At 61.7% G+C, this 14,869-nt stretch overlaps 1 protein-coding gene across 2 annotated transcripts; it reads left to right on the forward strand.

The window, feature by feature from the left end:
• The first annotated feature begins 1,821 nt into the window (after positions 1-1,821).
• On the forward strand, positions 1,822-14,006 carry LRP3 (LDL receptor related protein 3). 2 transcript variants are annotated; one of them, XM_070770914.1, is made up of 7 exons: positions 1,822-2,108; positions 3,949-3,996; positions 9,563-9,737; positions 10,986-11,200; positions 11,624-12,740; positions 12,963-13,095; positions 13,334-13,679. In XM_070770914.1, the coding sequence occupies exons 1-7, from the start codon at positions 2,036-2,038 to the stop codon at positions 13,535-13,537; spliced, it is 1,965 nt and encodes a 654-aa protein (XP_070627015.1). In that variant the 5' UTR covers positions 1,822-2,035; the 3' UTR covers positions 13,538-13,679. The 2 variants fall into 2 exon arrangements, with proteins under 2 accessions (XP_070627015.1, XP_070627014.1); XM_070770913.1 differs by having other exon boundaries at positions 1,826-2,108; positions 13,353-14,006.
• Positions 14,007-14,869: the final 863 nt, after the last annotated feature.

The following is a 14,869-nucleotide window of genomic DNA, read 5'->3' on the forward strand; positions in this document are numbered from 1 at the left end:
CTGGACCAACAGGGAAGTTCCAGATAAGTTATATTTTTAAAAACGTATATAAATGCAAGAAAAATTCGTGCTGAACAAATTATCAAAAGTTTACATAAAGTTAGGTGGTTGTTGTTTTCTGACCCTGCTCTACTGGGCAGTGGGAAGACTTGTTCCCAACTGACTGAAGGGTCCCAGGCTGTCTGTGCTCTGGCCTGTGGGTTTATGAGGGTTGACAGTGAGTCTGAACAGATTGGGCAAATTGGAGCTTTTTATCTAACCATGTTTTCCCACTTGGTTAAACATATTTTGTATTTGAGAAGTGTACATAGGGGCTCATATTTTTCCATTCCCCACAAGCTCCAGTAGGACTCCCCAGGGCACTGGTGTCAACCCTGGATTCCTTACATAGCTTGAAAAACATATACCGAGGCAGAAAGCATCTTCAGATGGAAACAAAACTGCAGACTCTGCCTATCCCTACCTCTGCTGAACATTTTTGCTAAGCATAAACACCCATTATAGGGTGGTCAGCAGCCTGATGAAATTTTGAAACCGAATTACGGCAGGCTAGTGTTCTTTACTATAAATGACTCATTTATCCTGTTATTTGATTCTTAAATCCTTTAATACATATCCCAAGAAGTCCACTGTGGAAAAATCACCAGAAGAATTAGAAGAGAGAACAAGGGAAGACAGAAAACCTAAAAGTTGTTTTTTCCCCAGATTTTTAAAAATTAAAATCCAGCTGGCCTGCACTGTGAAAATGAGTTAGTTGAATTACAATGTCTACAATGTTCACTAACATAACACTGGTTTCTCTCTACCTTCTTTGCAAAACAGGGAACATCAAGGGGAGACCAATCCTGAGCCTTGGCTTGGGGACGAAGGCAGGGAAGGTTATACCCAGCAGCCAGGACAGGGAGGGACGCTCTGGGGACATCCCATTTCACAAGGTTCTCAAGAAAGGAGGGGTGGCCCTTTAGGTGATCTCCTCAAACTGTTCCCCAGGGTTTCGGCTTCTACTGGGCCCAGGCCCTTGGTTGACAACACTCCCGGATGGAAGAGGCTGGAAAACAGGCCTTTTCTCCATTTCCCAGTGCCTGTCGGGATGACTGCGTGGGCTCTGGGGCCCGCGGGAGGGGTGGGTTTCCAGAGGCCTCTTAGAATGGTCACCTGGTCAGCAGTGTCCCCTCACAGGCCTCGCTCTGCGCAGAGCGATTCATCTCAGGGATGTGGTGGGTCTGCTTGGTCGTGGCCAATGAGGGGGGCAGGTCCTCACACAGAAGACAGGCCTTAGTCTTGCGCCACCAGGCGCGGTCCTGCCCTCAGGTCCCCTTAGCAGCTCCTCTAGCCCCTTTCTCTGCCACCCCCTACCCATCACCGCCCCCCTCCCCTCCCATCTCAGCCGGCTCCGGGAGGGACAGATTCTTGGGCGGGGAGGAGGGCTGCTGGGAGCGCCAGGCTCTGCCGGGAGGGCGCGCACTGGCCAGGGGCCGCCTGCGTGGAGCTGTCCAGCACCCAAGGCGGGGCGCGCGCCCCCCGCCCGCCCCAGCTGCCCGCACCCGCCCTGCCAGCGCCACTGCGGCTCGGCGGGCGTGTCACGTGGCTGGCGCGGCGCGGCCTCCGGGCTCGGGCGGGCCAGGGGCCGGGCGGCGGGACCCACAGACCCGCGGACGCTCCACCGGCGGCACCGGCCGGGCGGGCTCGGCGCAGCGCGGGGCGGCCGGGGGGCGCCAGGGCCGGGCGGGCTGCGCGCCGCGGGGCATGGGCGCGCCGGGGGCCCCCGGGCACAGGCCGGCCGCGCCGCGGGGTCCGGGGCGCGGGGGCAGCGGCGGGCGGGGGTCCTCCCTGGCGGCCGCCGCTGAGCCCCCGCGGGGCCCGTGACGCCGCGGCCAATGTGGCCCCGCGCGCGCTGCGGGCCTGCACCGCCGCCTCACAAAGACGCCGCCGGAGCCGCCGCCCGCATCCGAGCCGCAGCAGCAGCGGGAGCCCGAGCCGGAGCCGCAGGCGCGGGGCAGGAGGCGGCGCCCGCGGGCGGCCGGCCGGCCCCGGCATGGAGAAGCGGGCGGCCGCGGGGCCGGAGGGGGCGCCGGGCGCCCGGGCGCAGCTCGCTGTCGTCTGCCTGGGTGAGTGGGCCGCGCGGCCGCAGCGGGATCGGTCCCCTGCCTCGTAGTTCCGCGCCGCGCCCTGGTCGGACTCGGGGCGCCCCTCTCCTGGTTGCGGCTGGGGCTCCCGGGGCGGGCACTGCGAGAGCTCCCGCCAGAGGCCGAGGAGACTGCGGCTCCCCGACACCCCGGCCTGCTGGGGTCTTAGGCCTCTCTAGCAGGGTTCAGAATAGCGTCCGGGAGCCCGGGTGAGCGGCGCGCGGGGCGGCCCGCTATGCGGGCGCCTGGAATTGGCGGGCAGTGGCTTTCTCTCTGACTTCCCCGCGCTTAGCCTGGCGGCGATGGGGGATCCGGACCTCCGGAGCTGCGGACAAAGGCGAAGCCAGCGGGGCTGGGGCCGGTAGTCCCCTGAATAAGGAACTATTTCCTGCCTGGAGTGGGTTGGGGGCGGGAGCCAGCCGGAGCCGGGATCAGGATGCGCGGCAGGAGGCAGTTGCTAGAATGACTCCTGTCTCCCCTTTGTGTCTTCTCGGACCCAGCAGGGCAGGCCTCAGCAGCCCAGGGTGATGTGTCTGGGGAGGGCCGAGGGACCCATCCAGCCCTGCCAGAGCTTTTCTGTCCACCTTTCCAGGGCCTTGTGTGCGGGAGAGGGGAAGCAAGGGGTTAAATCCTCTAGCCACATGGCTCCTTTATTTACCATGATGAAGGAGGGAGGCCATTATCTAAGCCCGGGGTCATTGGGGGACACCCTATGGTGTCGTCAGTGAAGGCTCTGTAATCCCAGAAGGTTTGTTGAAGCCACTGAAATGACAAAGTAAAAAAAAGAAGCCTGTTCATTTTAGGGTGCACTCTCCTCTGCCCCCAAGAATCTAGGAGCTGGGGTCAGGCCCCTGCCTTAGCTGCGTGAGCAGATCTCAGTAAGCTTCATGGCCCCTAGAGTGCCCACTCCCCAATCTGTCAGTGTGGTCCCGTGCTCCTGAGTGCCTGGCTTCCCCTGGGGTGCAAGGCAAGGCACAGACCCTTTGGCCTCCCCCAAGGCCCTCCCCGCCCAGCAGAGCCTGGGTGTCCTGCCAGGGGGCAGCTGGCTCTCTTCTTCACCAGACCCCTGGGCTACAGGGCTGACCCCTGTAGATATGTTCTCTGCTTCCCTTGGCATCGTTGATGTTGGGGAAGGGGGCACCCTGAACCTCAGGAAGTTGAGTGTGCCTACATCTTCTGCTCCCATAATCGCTGCAGGAAAGCATTCAGTGAAAGCAAAGGGCAGATACCATGGTGGTGGATACTTGAAGGGGTAGGTGGCAGGCAAATTCTTTGCCTCTCTTCGCAAGGTCAGCATGGTGCAGTGAGAAGGACCTTGAACCCTGGTAGCTGTGAGTGCCTGTAGAATGGGGGTGATCAGAACTGCTTCCCTCCCTCCCTGGCTGGCTGGCAAGGCCCCTCAGAGGGAGGAAGCCATACAGTGGTAGGAGCCCCCTTCATAAGCAGGGCCCGTGCCCGGGTTGAGCAAGGTCTTTCCCTGAAGGATGGTCAAGGCCCTGGTTCCCAAGCCTGAGAAGATACAAGCAAGCCCCCTCCCACGTGAGTTAGAATTCCCAAGCGTGGGGAATGGCGGGAGTGGCCTGGTGCAGCCAGGCTTGCACCCTGCTCTCTCCTACTATGGGTGTTTGGGTGAGTCCTGAGATCCCCTGGGGTTCTCGTTCTGCCCATCCCAGCAGGCCTGTAACAGTGCTCTAGGCCGTACCCTTAAGCAGCCTGGAGTTTGGGCTCTCTTGTTTTGCACCCCAAAGGCTTAAGCCCCGAGAGCCGCCCCCCTTCTCCTCCCCTCCCCCACACCACTGAACCCGCTTTGTGTCTCCCACAGTGAACATTGTTCTCACTGGGCGGTTCAGCAGCGCCGTTCCTGCCTTAGGTGAGTAACATGCTTCTCCCCTTCCCTCCTCCCTGCTCTCCTGGTTTAATGACCTCTGAGTACCAACCTTCAGGAGCCTGGCTCCACCCCTGAGGTCACCTGGCCTTTTTCCACCTCAATTCCTGGGCATCTATGCATCACAAAGGAGTTTTTTGGCATTGGGCAAGCTTATACCTCTCTGAGCCTCAGTTTCCTCTTCTGTAAAATGGGTGCCTTTAACCATGAAGCCTGGTTAAATGGGCCAGTGAGGTAAGGTGTTCAGCACAGCTTTTGCATGTGGTAGCCTCATACAGCTAGGAAACTGTCATGGCCTGCACACTTGGCAGACTGTGATTCCTGTAGGCAGTGGGGGTCCCAGAGAACCGTAGGGCACCATAAGATGCCTGCCTGCTTTAAAATTCCACCTGGGATTTAGTTTATGAAGGTATCACTGAGCAACAACACAGAGAGGCCAAAGCCACTGATGGAGGAATTTGTTACTTGCGTGTCTTGCGAGGAGGGGACATGCCATGCCACTTTTAGGGTCACTTGGACAATACCAGGTCTAGTCAGGCAGACAGAAGTGAATGGAAGACTTTGGCCAGAGCCTTGATCGAAGTTTCAGTGAGAAGGGCAAGACAGGGCAGAGTAAACATCTTAGGGCTGGCTAGTTTGGCTAATCCCCAAGAGCTCTGGGCTGGGGGGGTGGTCTCTCTGTGCCTGGTACCTGACCCTGGGATGAAATATTGTCTTGGCGTGTGAATTAGGTAAGAAGCCTGTAGGGGTTCTTTCTCGCATCAGCCTGTCTGCCAGGGAAAGACCAGTTTCAGGGACACCGGTTTGCAGCAAAGTAAACACTTTGGCTGATAGTTTGGCCCTGTGATAAGCAGGTGCCAAATAGACACACGGGATCTAAGAAAACACAGTTGAACTCCGTGGCTGCCTCCTGCCTGTCTGTCCATCCGCTGGCCGTCTTCATGCGTGGGCCTGGTGCCGAGTATAGCAAAGGCCGCCAGGAGCGGGAGCCTTCAGGGCTGAGGCCATCAGGGGCATTTGCCCTTTGCTGAGGGGGCTGCCAGGGGTTGGGTCCCTTGGTGCCAGGGGAGACATCTGAGAAGGGCCTCGGGAGCTGGAGTCTGGGGGCTGCGGGCTTGTTTGCTGTGTCCTGAGCTGCGTCGTGGGGCAGGAGGTACCTGGGATTTTTATTAATAGTTCTGCTCAGGGCCTGCAGAAGGCAATGGCACCCCACTCCAGTACTCTTGCCTGGAAAATCCCATGGACAGAGGAGCCTGGTGGGCTGCAGTCCATGAGGTCGCTAAGAGTCGGACACGACTGAGTGACTTCACTTTCACTTTGCATTTTCATGCATTGGAGAAGGAAATGGCAACCCACTCCAGTGTTCTTGCCTGGAGAATCCCAGGGACAGGGAAACCTGGTGGGCTGCTGTCTATGGGGTCGCACAGAGTCGGACACGACTGAAGCAACTTAGCAGCAGCAGCAGCAGCAGCAGCTCAGGGCCTGGCTGGCAGCAGAAGCCCACTGAGGCAGCTCAGGGAGGCGGAAGGGTGGGGTGGGGTGGGCTGTCTCCTGGGCTGTCCCTGCGATGGGGAGGCTCAGAATTCATACAAGCTGCTCTCCCAGGCTTATCTCTTAGATGCATACTCTCAGCCTCCTTTTCCATTCTCCCTTCAACCAGCTCCTTCCTGCTCCTGCAGCCTGGCCTCCGCTGCTGACCGCGCTGGCTCAGGGCCCAGCCTTGCTCAGAGCTGAGCCAGCCTCAGTCCCGCCTGACGTCACGGCCCCTGCAGCTAACCACCCAGTCTCCCCACCCCAATCTCCAGGACCAGACAGACTGGCCTCACCTGGGTCAGGTGTCCATGGCCATGGTAGAGAATGGGCGCAGGGGGAAGGGGACAAAGGGGTGGCAGGTCTTACACATGTGAGTCCCAGGCCAGTCCCCCTGCTGGTGTGTGGGCAGGCATGTGGCTCCAAACATGTCTGTCCCGGGTTCGAAAAGAGATGCGCTAGGGACAAAGTCCATCTGTAGAGCCCGGAGAGAAATCCATCCAGGTTCAGCCTCCTGTTTGACTGCCAGCGGGGTTCAAGCTGTCTGTGCCTGCACCCCTCCACCCCCGCCCCTGGCCCCGGTGTCCTGAAGCTGCACACAGAGCCTGTGTGGCCACAGGGGCTATGCCGAACTGAGGCTGTCCTAGAGCTGGTCTCTCACCCTCTAGCATTGCTGAGAGAAGTGGAGACCAGCTTCTGGCTGCCAGAGTGTCTCCTCCCACCCGAAGCTCCGTCCCTCTGCACTTCTAGGGTTTCCGTGCGATTCCTGCTGTGAGGAGCCTGGGTCATCACTGTCTCACCTGCTGCTTCCCCACCCTCACTGGGCTCAGTCCCTCCGCAGGGTCCAGCTGAGCCACCCGGGGACCTCACAGGCTTTTGCCTCTCAGCTGCCATCCTGCCCCAACTTGTCAGGCACTAACTGGGTTGGATAACTCACCCCTGCAGCCCAGACTTTGGCCGCTGTGACCCAGGGGCTGAGCATGGGCAGGGTCTCCAGGGTGTTCTCTGCTCTTCTGGCAGCTCCGCCCAGGCACTCTGCTGGGCTCCCGGCTCCCAGTCCTCCAGCACACTGGCAGGCGGTCCAGAGTGCCGGCAGCCCCTGGAAACCAGGTCTGCAAGCTGTGTGTCTTCAGGCTTGCTCATGCCCTCTCGGGAGTATTTGACATTTCTTTGGACCAAGAAAGGACGCTGGTCTGAAAGCACTCAGTCACCCCTTGCTCCCTTGAGCAGGCCACCTTGACCTGAGCAAAACTTCTGTCCAAGTGAACACAGGTCACTTGCAGTTAAGCTCAGACAGACTTCTCTGACGGCCCCTAATGACCCCCAAGAGCCTCCATCCTGCGTCAGTATCTCCCAGCTCCCCTCACTGCCCACCCCTCATCACACACGCCATCTCTGCCCTCACCTCCCATAGGTGTCCCCTCTCCTCACCCCACACGCACGTCTGCCTCCAGACTGCTACTCCCCCACATCTTCCAGCCACCCTGAGATGAGCAGCACCCTCTGACTCCATTTCACTGATGGGCAAGCTGGGCCTAGGGTGCGACTGGCAGTGTGGACTCCAGAACTGGACTGGATTCACGAAGCTCTTTCTCCTGCCTGTGCCTGGGTGCTGGGGTGGCGGTGGGATGGGAGTGAGATTGCTGTCCCAGAGAAGCCCAGGGCTGGTCGTCTGAGCTGGTGATGCCCTCCAGGCCCATGGCCAGGCAGTGTCCAGTTTGGGCTCCTGCAGGGACCCCGGCCTCCCTCCCCATCCATGGTCACTCTGCATGGGCCAGGCCGACGGCTGCAGTAACCCGTGGTCTCTCTGCCCACTCCCCCCTTGCAGAAGAATTAATAGTGACTCAGTGACATTGCTGCCCCCAATGGGGAAATGTCTGGGGCATCTGAGGGGCACTTGGGGTGAGGCATGTCTGGGGGAACATGTTGCCAGGGGATTGTTGAGAAGCAGTGTCTGGTTTTCTGCTCCTGACTAGGCTGGTGGTCTGGAGAGACAGGCTTACCCATGTCATGAAAGAGGGTCAGACATGGGTCCCTGCAGGCCTGGCTTTCTCTGGCTATATGGGGGATAAACCCAGCCTCCACGAGGGCTCCATCCTGTGGGGAAAACCTCTAGGCTACAGTGGGTATTGCTTTGCCTCAGGCCTGTCCTGGGGGCTGAGGGGACAGGGGTGACTCCCACACTGGCTGATGGAGCATCTGACTCCGGGTGTAACGTTTGCTTTAGAGACTCAATGTTGGGGGAGGCTGTGCTCCCAACCCTGCCTAGGGACTCTTCCCCCACCCAGCATCCTGGAGGAGGAGGAGCCCTGACCTCACACCTGCCAGGGTGTCCCCAGGTCAGCATCTCTGTGAAGCCCACAAAGCCTCACCCATCCAAGGAAACACGTTGCTCAGGCCCCTGATCACCACTCCGGTTGTTTAGTCCTTACCCTCCTGGGTTGTGAGAACGCTGAGGCTCAGGGAGGATGACCTCCAGGCCCTGGTGAGTGCCAAGTGGGGAGCCCTGGCTGGTACCTCACCAACCTGGGGCTGTCAAGGCTCTGACGGCGACCCGATGTGGTCAGCCTTGCTTTAGGGTCGGTGTGGGTTTTTCTCTTCCAGCCCTTGATGCTCCTGTGAGCCACTGCTGGGGGTTAACCCCCTGTGGGTCACAGCCTTGGATCACCCGGACCTCCACGGGTGGAGCATGGGAAGCTGCCGGAGGGCTTTCACTCTTCTTTCTGCAGCTGAGTCTTTTGGGGTTCCAAAGAGTCTTGTTGAGAGCCAGCAGAGAGATCCTGCTTGCAGGGCAACAGTCAGGGGTCAGGGAGAATGAAGAGGTAGGTAGTGTCACTGGGCTCAGGAAAAGTACTATTTGTCTCCCCGGGCCTCAGTTTTTCCATCTGTATAATGGGCCTGCCTGTGCCACAGGCTGTTGTGAAGATCAGATGAGGAAGTATGGTGAGGGGCTATGAGGGGCAGGGGCAACCAAGTATAGGACCTTGCTTGGTCCTGCAAAGGCCAGGGCACACCAGGGCAGGGTTTGCCACCTTTAGGCTAGGTGAGCTTGGCTGGGTGCAGAGGGCATGTGTAACTAATGAAGTGGGTACAATGAGGCCTGCGGGGCTGGGCATAGAGGCACTCATCACCCGTGCTGGCCAGGGTGATGCCTTGTGCTCACTGACACAGTGGACGGTTGACACTTTACCAATGAGTTGGCACTTTATCAATGAGAGGCCCAGCCCACTAGAGGACCAGGGTGGGCCCTGACTCTGCCACTTACCCGCTGTGGCCATGGGCAACTCACCGACCCTCTCTGAACCTTGGTTTCCTCATCTGGTTATGACATCCCCTCCTGGTATGCCTCCCACTCACACTCAGGATAAAATCTAAATGCCACACAAGATGCCATCAGACCCAGCCTGTGTTTCCAGCCTCCTCAGGATATCGGCCCCTCCCTTCAGGCCCGTTTTATAAACTTCACTTTGCCCAGGGAATCTGCATTGTCTGTCTGCTCCTCCCCCAGTCTGTGAGCCCCACAGAGCCAGACTTTTACCCGTCTTATGAACATGCCTGGTACTGTGCTTGCCTCATAGTAGGTCCTCACAAAGAATGTGTTGGGTGAGGCCTGTATTAGGCCAGCCCTGGGGTGGTGGGGTGGCAGGCAGGGAACCATAGTGGGCCTGCTTATGCTGGGTCACCAGGCCTAGGGCTGCAGGATTCTCCACCGAGCTGAGACCCGAGGCCGAGAGGCCTTACCTGTGAGGTGCCAAGGAGAGTTGGTGGGCTGGCTCCCAGCCCCGTGGAGGGTAGGGGAGAAGAGCTGGGCTCTGGGGCTCAGGGTAGACTGTCCTGAGTCCATGGGGGTCCTCCTCTCCCCACTCCATACATACCACTTCCCTGAAGTCTCACGGCACGCCCATGCCCTTGGCCGTGATCACCTTAGCTGGCCTTGAGCCTACCTGGGGAAGGCCTGTGCTCAGGTCACGGGGTGAGGGGCTCAGTGTCGCCCTCCCTCACTGCCCCCTCCCACCCAAAGGTGAAGCCAGCGCCTCTCAGCCTCCTCTCCTGACAGCCGCGTGCAGCGGGCAGCTGGAGCGGCACACTGCGCGCCGCGGCGTCATCTACAGCCCAGCCTGGCCCCTCAACTACCCGCCGGGCACCAACTGCAGCTGGTACATACAGGGCGACCGCGGGGACATGATCACCATCAGGTACGTGTGCGCGGGGGTGTCAGAGCGACTCGATGTGGGCCTGCACGCGCTGCATGTGTGATGGTGTGCATGTGAGTATCTGTGACAAGTACAGTGACCAGATGTGTGTGTACGTGTGTGTGAACACACATGTGCTTGTGTATGTGTGCGCCCAACCTGAGCAGGTATGAATGACACGTGTATGTGCGTTTGTGAGCACATGTGGTGTGGAGGGCATGTGTGTGAGATGTGCAGGTGTGCAAATACATGTGTGAGTCTATGTGTGCACATGTATGGGTCAAATGCATGTGAACATGTGGGTGTGGGTCTCTGGGGCTGGCTATCCAGACCTGGGCCTCTTTCATGGGCTTGTGAGGCTGTCTATCACCTCAGGCCTGCCAGGGAGGGGAGCCCTGGGACTGGAGGGCATGGCCCAGTTGTCTGTGAGGTGGCAGAGGTGTCCTGTCTGTCCTGCAGGGGTGGCTTGAGGCCAGGCTGGCACTAAGCCCAGAGCGGGTTTTCCCCTGGGCCCTCGGGGCCATCTCAGCAGGAGAGGGAGGAGCAGGGTGCTCAAGCTGCGGGGATGTGCAGAAGGAAGCGGGGTGAGGAGATTAGATGGTGGAACCGAGGCTTGAGTTTGGCTGGGGTGTCACTCCTGTAAATGCAAAGCCTGGAAGACCCAGTCACTCCACGTCTCCAAGGCCAGGGGTGTGATGGGAACACATCAGGGTCTGTGCCTGTTTCCCTGTGGCCACTGGGAATCTCTTCAAAGACGCCAGCCTTTTTGGCCACTTCTAGAGTACTCCTCGGCCCTGCTCATCCACAGCCCGGGCCACTGCTTCTCCCCAGGGGATGAGCTGTCCCCCGGCCCAGGCCTGCCCTGTGCACACAGGCCCCCCTCAGTGCCCTGGCCTGGGATTCTTGCCGGGGTTGTTGAAGCAAAGCCAGCATAGGGGGATCTGGACCCTTGGACCTTGTCCTTCAGGGGAGAGTGTACGTGGAGGGAATTGCCTACCCTGGGACTCCTGCCTCTGCCTCCACGTGGCCTTGGGTTGGGGCACCACAGAACTGCAAGGGGGCTGACATGTTCCTAGTTGTCCACGTTGTCCTGATTCTTCATGGAGCCACTCTCGGACCCCTGGGGGCCTGCTGAGTGGCTGGGAGTGGAGGAGAGGATGCTGGGGCTGGCCGTCCTTGCTGTGAGTTTAAGCATGACCTGCTGGTCTCTGGCCACCCACTCACGTCTGAGGTCCTCCCTACCCCATGCAGCTTCCGAAACTTTGACGTGGAGGAGTCCCACCAGTGCTCCCTGGACTGGCTCATGCTGGGCCCCGCAGCCCCGCCCCGCCAGGAGGCCTTCCGGCTCTGTGGATCTGCCATCCCGCCCGCCTTCATCTCTGCCCGGGACCACGTCTGGATCTTCTTCCACTCCGACACCTCCAGTTCTGGCCAGGCCCAGGGCTTCCGTCTCTCCTACATCCGAGGTAACACCAATGGCAGGGTGCACCTATGGGCTCCCCGGGGGTGAGGGTGGCACCCTCCATCTGCCCCCTACCCTCAGGGTCTCCCCCAGTAGCCCAACGGTTGGAGCCCAGCGTTGGGACGGGAACTGATCATCTTGCTGCCTTGGGGTGCCTTGGAACCCCTCGAGATCACTGACCCCACTTTATAGACCCCAGCTCAGGTCAGGACCTGAGATTCCCTGGCATTTGAGGTGTCTCTGCCCCTCAGGTGGTCAGGGAGAGAGAGAGTCCAGCGCCCTTCTCCTTGGGTCCTGCTTCTCCCTGGACCCTGCAGAGGCCTTGCTGGGATGGGGGGGACCTCCTGCGGGCTGCTGGCCCCAGGCCCCACGAGGAGGGTGGTTCTGCGCACCCCTGACTGTCTCCACCACGCACTTCACCCTGCAGGGAAGCTGGGCCAGGCATCCTGCCAGGCTGACGAGTTCCGCTGTGACAACGGCAAGTGCCTGCCGGGCCCTTGGCAGTGCAACACCGTGGACGAGTGTGGCGATGGCTCGGATGAGGGCAACTGCTCGGCGCCCGCCTCGGAGCCGCCAGGCAGCCTGTGCCCCGGGGGCACCTTCCCCTGCAGCGGGGCGCGCTCCACGCGCTGCCTGCCCGCCGAGCGGCGCTGCGACGGCACTCAGGACTGCGGCGACGGCTCTGACGAGGCCGGCTGCCCCGACCTGGCCTGTGGCCGGCGGCTGGGCAGCTTCTACGGCTCCTTCGCCTCCCCAGACCTGTTCGGCGCGGCCCGCGGGCCCTCGGACCTTCACTGCACGTGGCTGGTGGACACGCAGGACCCGCGCCGCGTGCTGCTGCAGCTGGAGCTGCGGCTGGGCTATGACGACTACGTGCAGGTGTACGAGGGCCTGGGCGAGCGCGGGGACCGCCTGCTGCAGACGCTCTCCTACCGCAGCAACCACCGGCCCGTGAGCCTCGAGGCCGCCCAAGGCCGCCTCACCGTGGCCTACCACGCCCGCGCCCGCAGCGCCGGCCACGGCTTCAATGCCACCTACCAGGTGAAGGGCTACTGCCTCCCGTGGGAGCAGCCGTGCGGGAGCAGCCGCGAGGGCGACGCGGAGGACCCGGGCGAGCAAGGCTGCTTCTCGGAGCCGCAGCGCTGTGACGGCTGGTGGCACTGTGCCAGCGGCCGAGACGAGCAGGGCTGCCCCGCCTGTCCCCCGGACCAATACCCCTGCGAGGGGGGCAGCGGCCTGTGCTATACGCCCGCCGACCGCTGCAACAACCAGAAGAGCTGCCCCGACGGTGCGGACGAGAAGAACTGCTTCTCCTGCCAGCCGGGCACCTTCCACTGCGGCACCAACCTGTGCATCTTCGAGACGTGGCGCTGTGACGGTCAGGAGGACTGCCAGGACGGCAGCGATGAGCACGGCTGCCTGGCGGCCGTGCCCCGCAAGGTCATCACCGCTGCGCTCATCGGCAGCCTGGTCTGCGGGCTGCTGCTCATCATCGCCCTGGGCTGTGCCTTCAAGCTCTACTCCCTGCGCACGCAGGAGTACAGGTGGGCGCTGGGGCCGGAGCGTCACTTCCTCCGTGTTCCTGGAGAGAGGGCCTGGGCTCACGCTTCCTGCAGCTGTGGGCCACCCACCCGGGGCTTCTCCGGTCTGGGCCCCTCGGGATGCCCGGATGGAGGGAGGAGGGCCCACATCCTGGGAAGCGGGAAGTGCGACCCCCACCCCCGCCAGGCCGGCCTGCCATGCTGCCCTTCTGCCGTTGCCCTCAGGGCCTTTGAGACCCAGATGACACGCCTGGAGGCTGAGTTTGTGCGGCGGGAGGCACCCCCGTCCTACGGGCAGCTCATCGCACAGGGCCTCATTCCACCCGTCGAGGACTTTCCTGTCTACAGTGCATCCCAGGTGAGCCTGAGAGTGTGAGACCGGACCCCCGCCCCGCCCCCGCGACCCGCCCAGCCAGACCTCAGAGAACGCGGGGTACAGGGAGGTACCCAGGGGCCGGGTGCGACAGCGTGCAGCCGGGATGGTCCTGGGGTTGAGGGAGGTGGGAGATGAGGCCTCGGCAGGGTGACAGGCCAGGGGAGGGGACAAGGGGGCCCCTCGGCGGGGGGTGGGGTCGTGCTGACCTCTGCCCCCTCAGCCGCCGCCCCACCCTCCAGGCCTCGGTGCTACAGAACCTGCGCACGGCCATGCGGCGACAGATGCGCAGACACGCCTCCCGCCGCGGGCCCTCCCGCCGCCGCCTAGGCCGCCTCTGGAACCGGCTGTTTCACCGGCCGCGGGCACCGCGCGGGCAGATCCCGCTGCTGACGGCCGCGCGCACCTCCCAGACGGTGCTGGGTGACGGGCTCCTCCAGCCGGCACCGGGGGCTGCCCGGGACCCCCCGGCACCCCTAACGGACACAAGCAGCCCGGGGGCAGCAGGGGAGGGGTCCCCCGGCGCCCCCAGCCACGCCTCGGAGGTGGGACCTCCTGTGCCGCCCCCCTCCGGCCTGCGGGACCCCTTGGAGTCCAGGCCGGCTGACAAGGACAGAAAGGCTGGCAGGGACCCTCTGGTGGACAGCCCAGCCCCTGTGGACGTGCCTCAGGAGTCCTGCTCGGGCCAGGACCCTCACCCCCCGGCCCTCACTGCCGGTAGCACCCTCGGCCCCCACCCATCAGAGCCACTGGGTGTCTGCAGGAGCCCCCCGCCACCCTGCTCCCCAACGTTGGAGGCCAGTGACGACGAGGCCCTGCTGGTCTGCTGACCCGCCGGACACGCTGATGACCGCCACAGCCCCGCTTTGTAACCAGGGAATACACAGTCATTTCTACCCCGCCTCCGTGTCCTTCTTTCTTATGGAGAGGCCCACCCGGGAGCCCTGCCAGCTTCCTGTGTCAGCACCCTGGCCCCTCTGGTGGGCATGGTGGGCAGAGGGACTTGCCGGGGGTTGAACACGGGAAGAGGGTGGAGTGGTAAGCCCCTCTCCAGGGCCCCAGGGTACACAAGATACCTGGGGGGAGTCCCCATCTGCCTCCCCTGCCTCCATTCTGGGAATCCTTTTGCAGAGAAGAAAGGAGGGCCAGGGCAGGGCTCCCCGGAATGTTTCCTGTGGCTTCTCCCTCCATTCACCCTGTGGGGCGCCAGAGCTGTCCCTGGACTGGACGTGGCCATGGGTACGTCAGACCTAGTCCATGGTGAGCGCTCTGGTGGCACAGGGCCCGGAGAAGCTGGGCCAGGAGGCTTCTGCCCCTAACCTCATGCCTGTGGGGTCAGTGTGGGCCCAGTCAGCTTGATGCCGGGCTGAGAAGGTAGGCACGGGGTAGAGAAAGCTCACGGGATCTCTTACAGGCCCCAAGGCCCCCAGAAGATGGTGCCCAATGCTTTCTCAGAGGGCAGAGGCTGAGGCACCGACAGCAGCCAAACCCATGCCATCCCGTCTCAAAGCCCCAGTTTCCCCAACTGTAAACCAAGCCAGGCCACTGAGTCCTGACACTCACTCCGTGGGGATTTATGGGAAGAAAGGCAGTTCTGGTGGGGACCCCAGGCTCTCCTGGGTGGCTGAGCCTCCAGCAGGGTATGGGAGAAAGGGTCACACCCAGCCAATTCTCAGTCCTCCACCTCTGTAGGGCAGGGTTGGCCCCGGACACCAAGGTGCCAACCCCAGAGAAGGAGTGTCTGGCTCAAGCATCAGAA

Source organism: Bos indicus, chromosome 18 (assembly GCF_029378745.1).
Source record: "Bos indicus isolate NIAB-ARS_2022 breed Sahiwal x Tharparkar chromosome 18, NIAB-ARS_B.indTharparkar_mat_pri_1.0, whole genome shotgun sequence".
In the NCBI taxonomy this organism is placed as follows: domain Eukaryota; kingdom Metazoa; phylum Chordata; class Mammalia; order Artiodactyla; family Bovidae; genus Bos; species Bos indicus.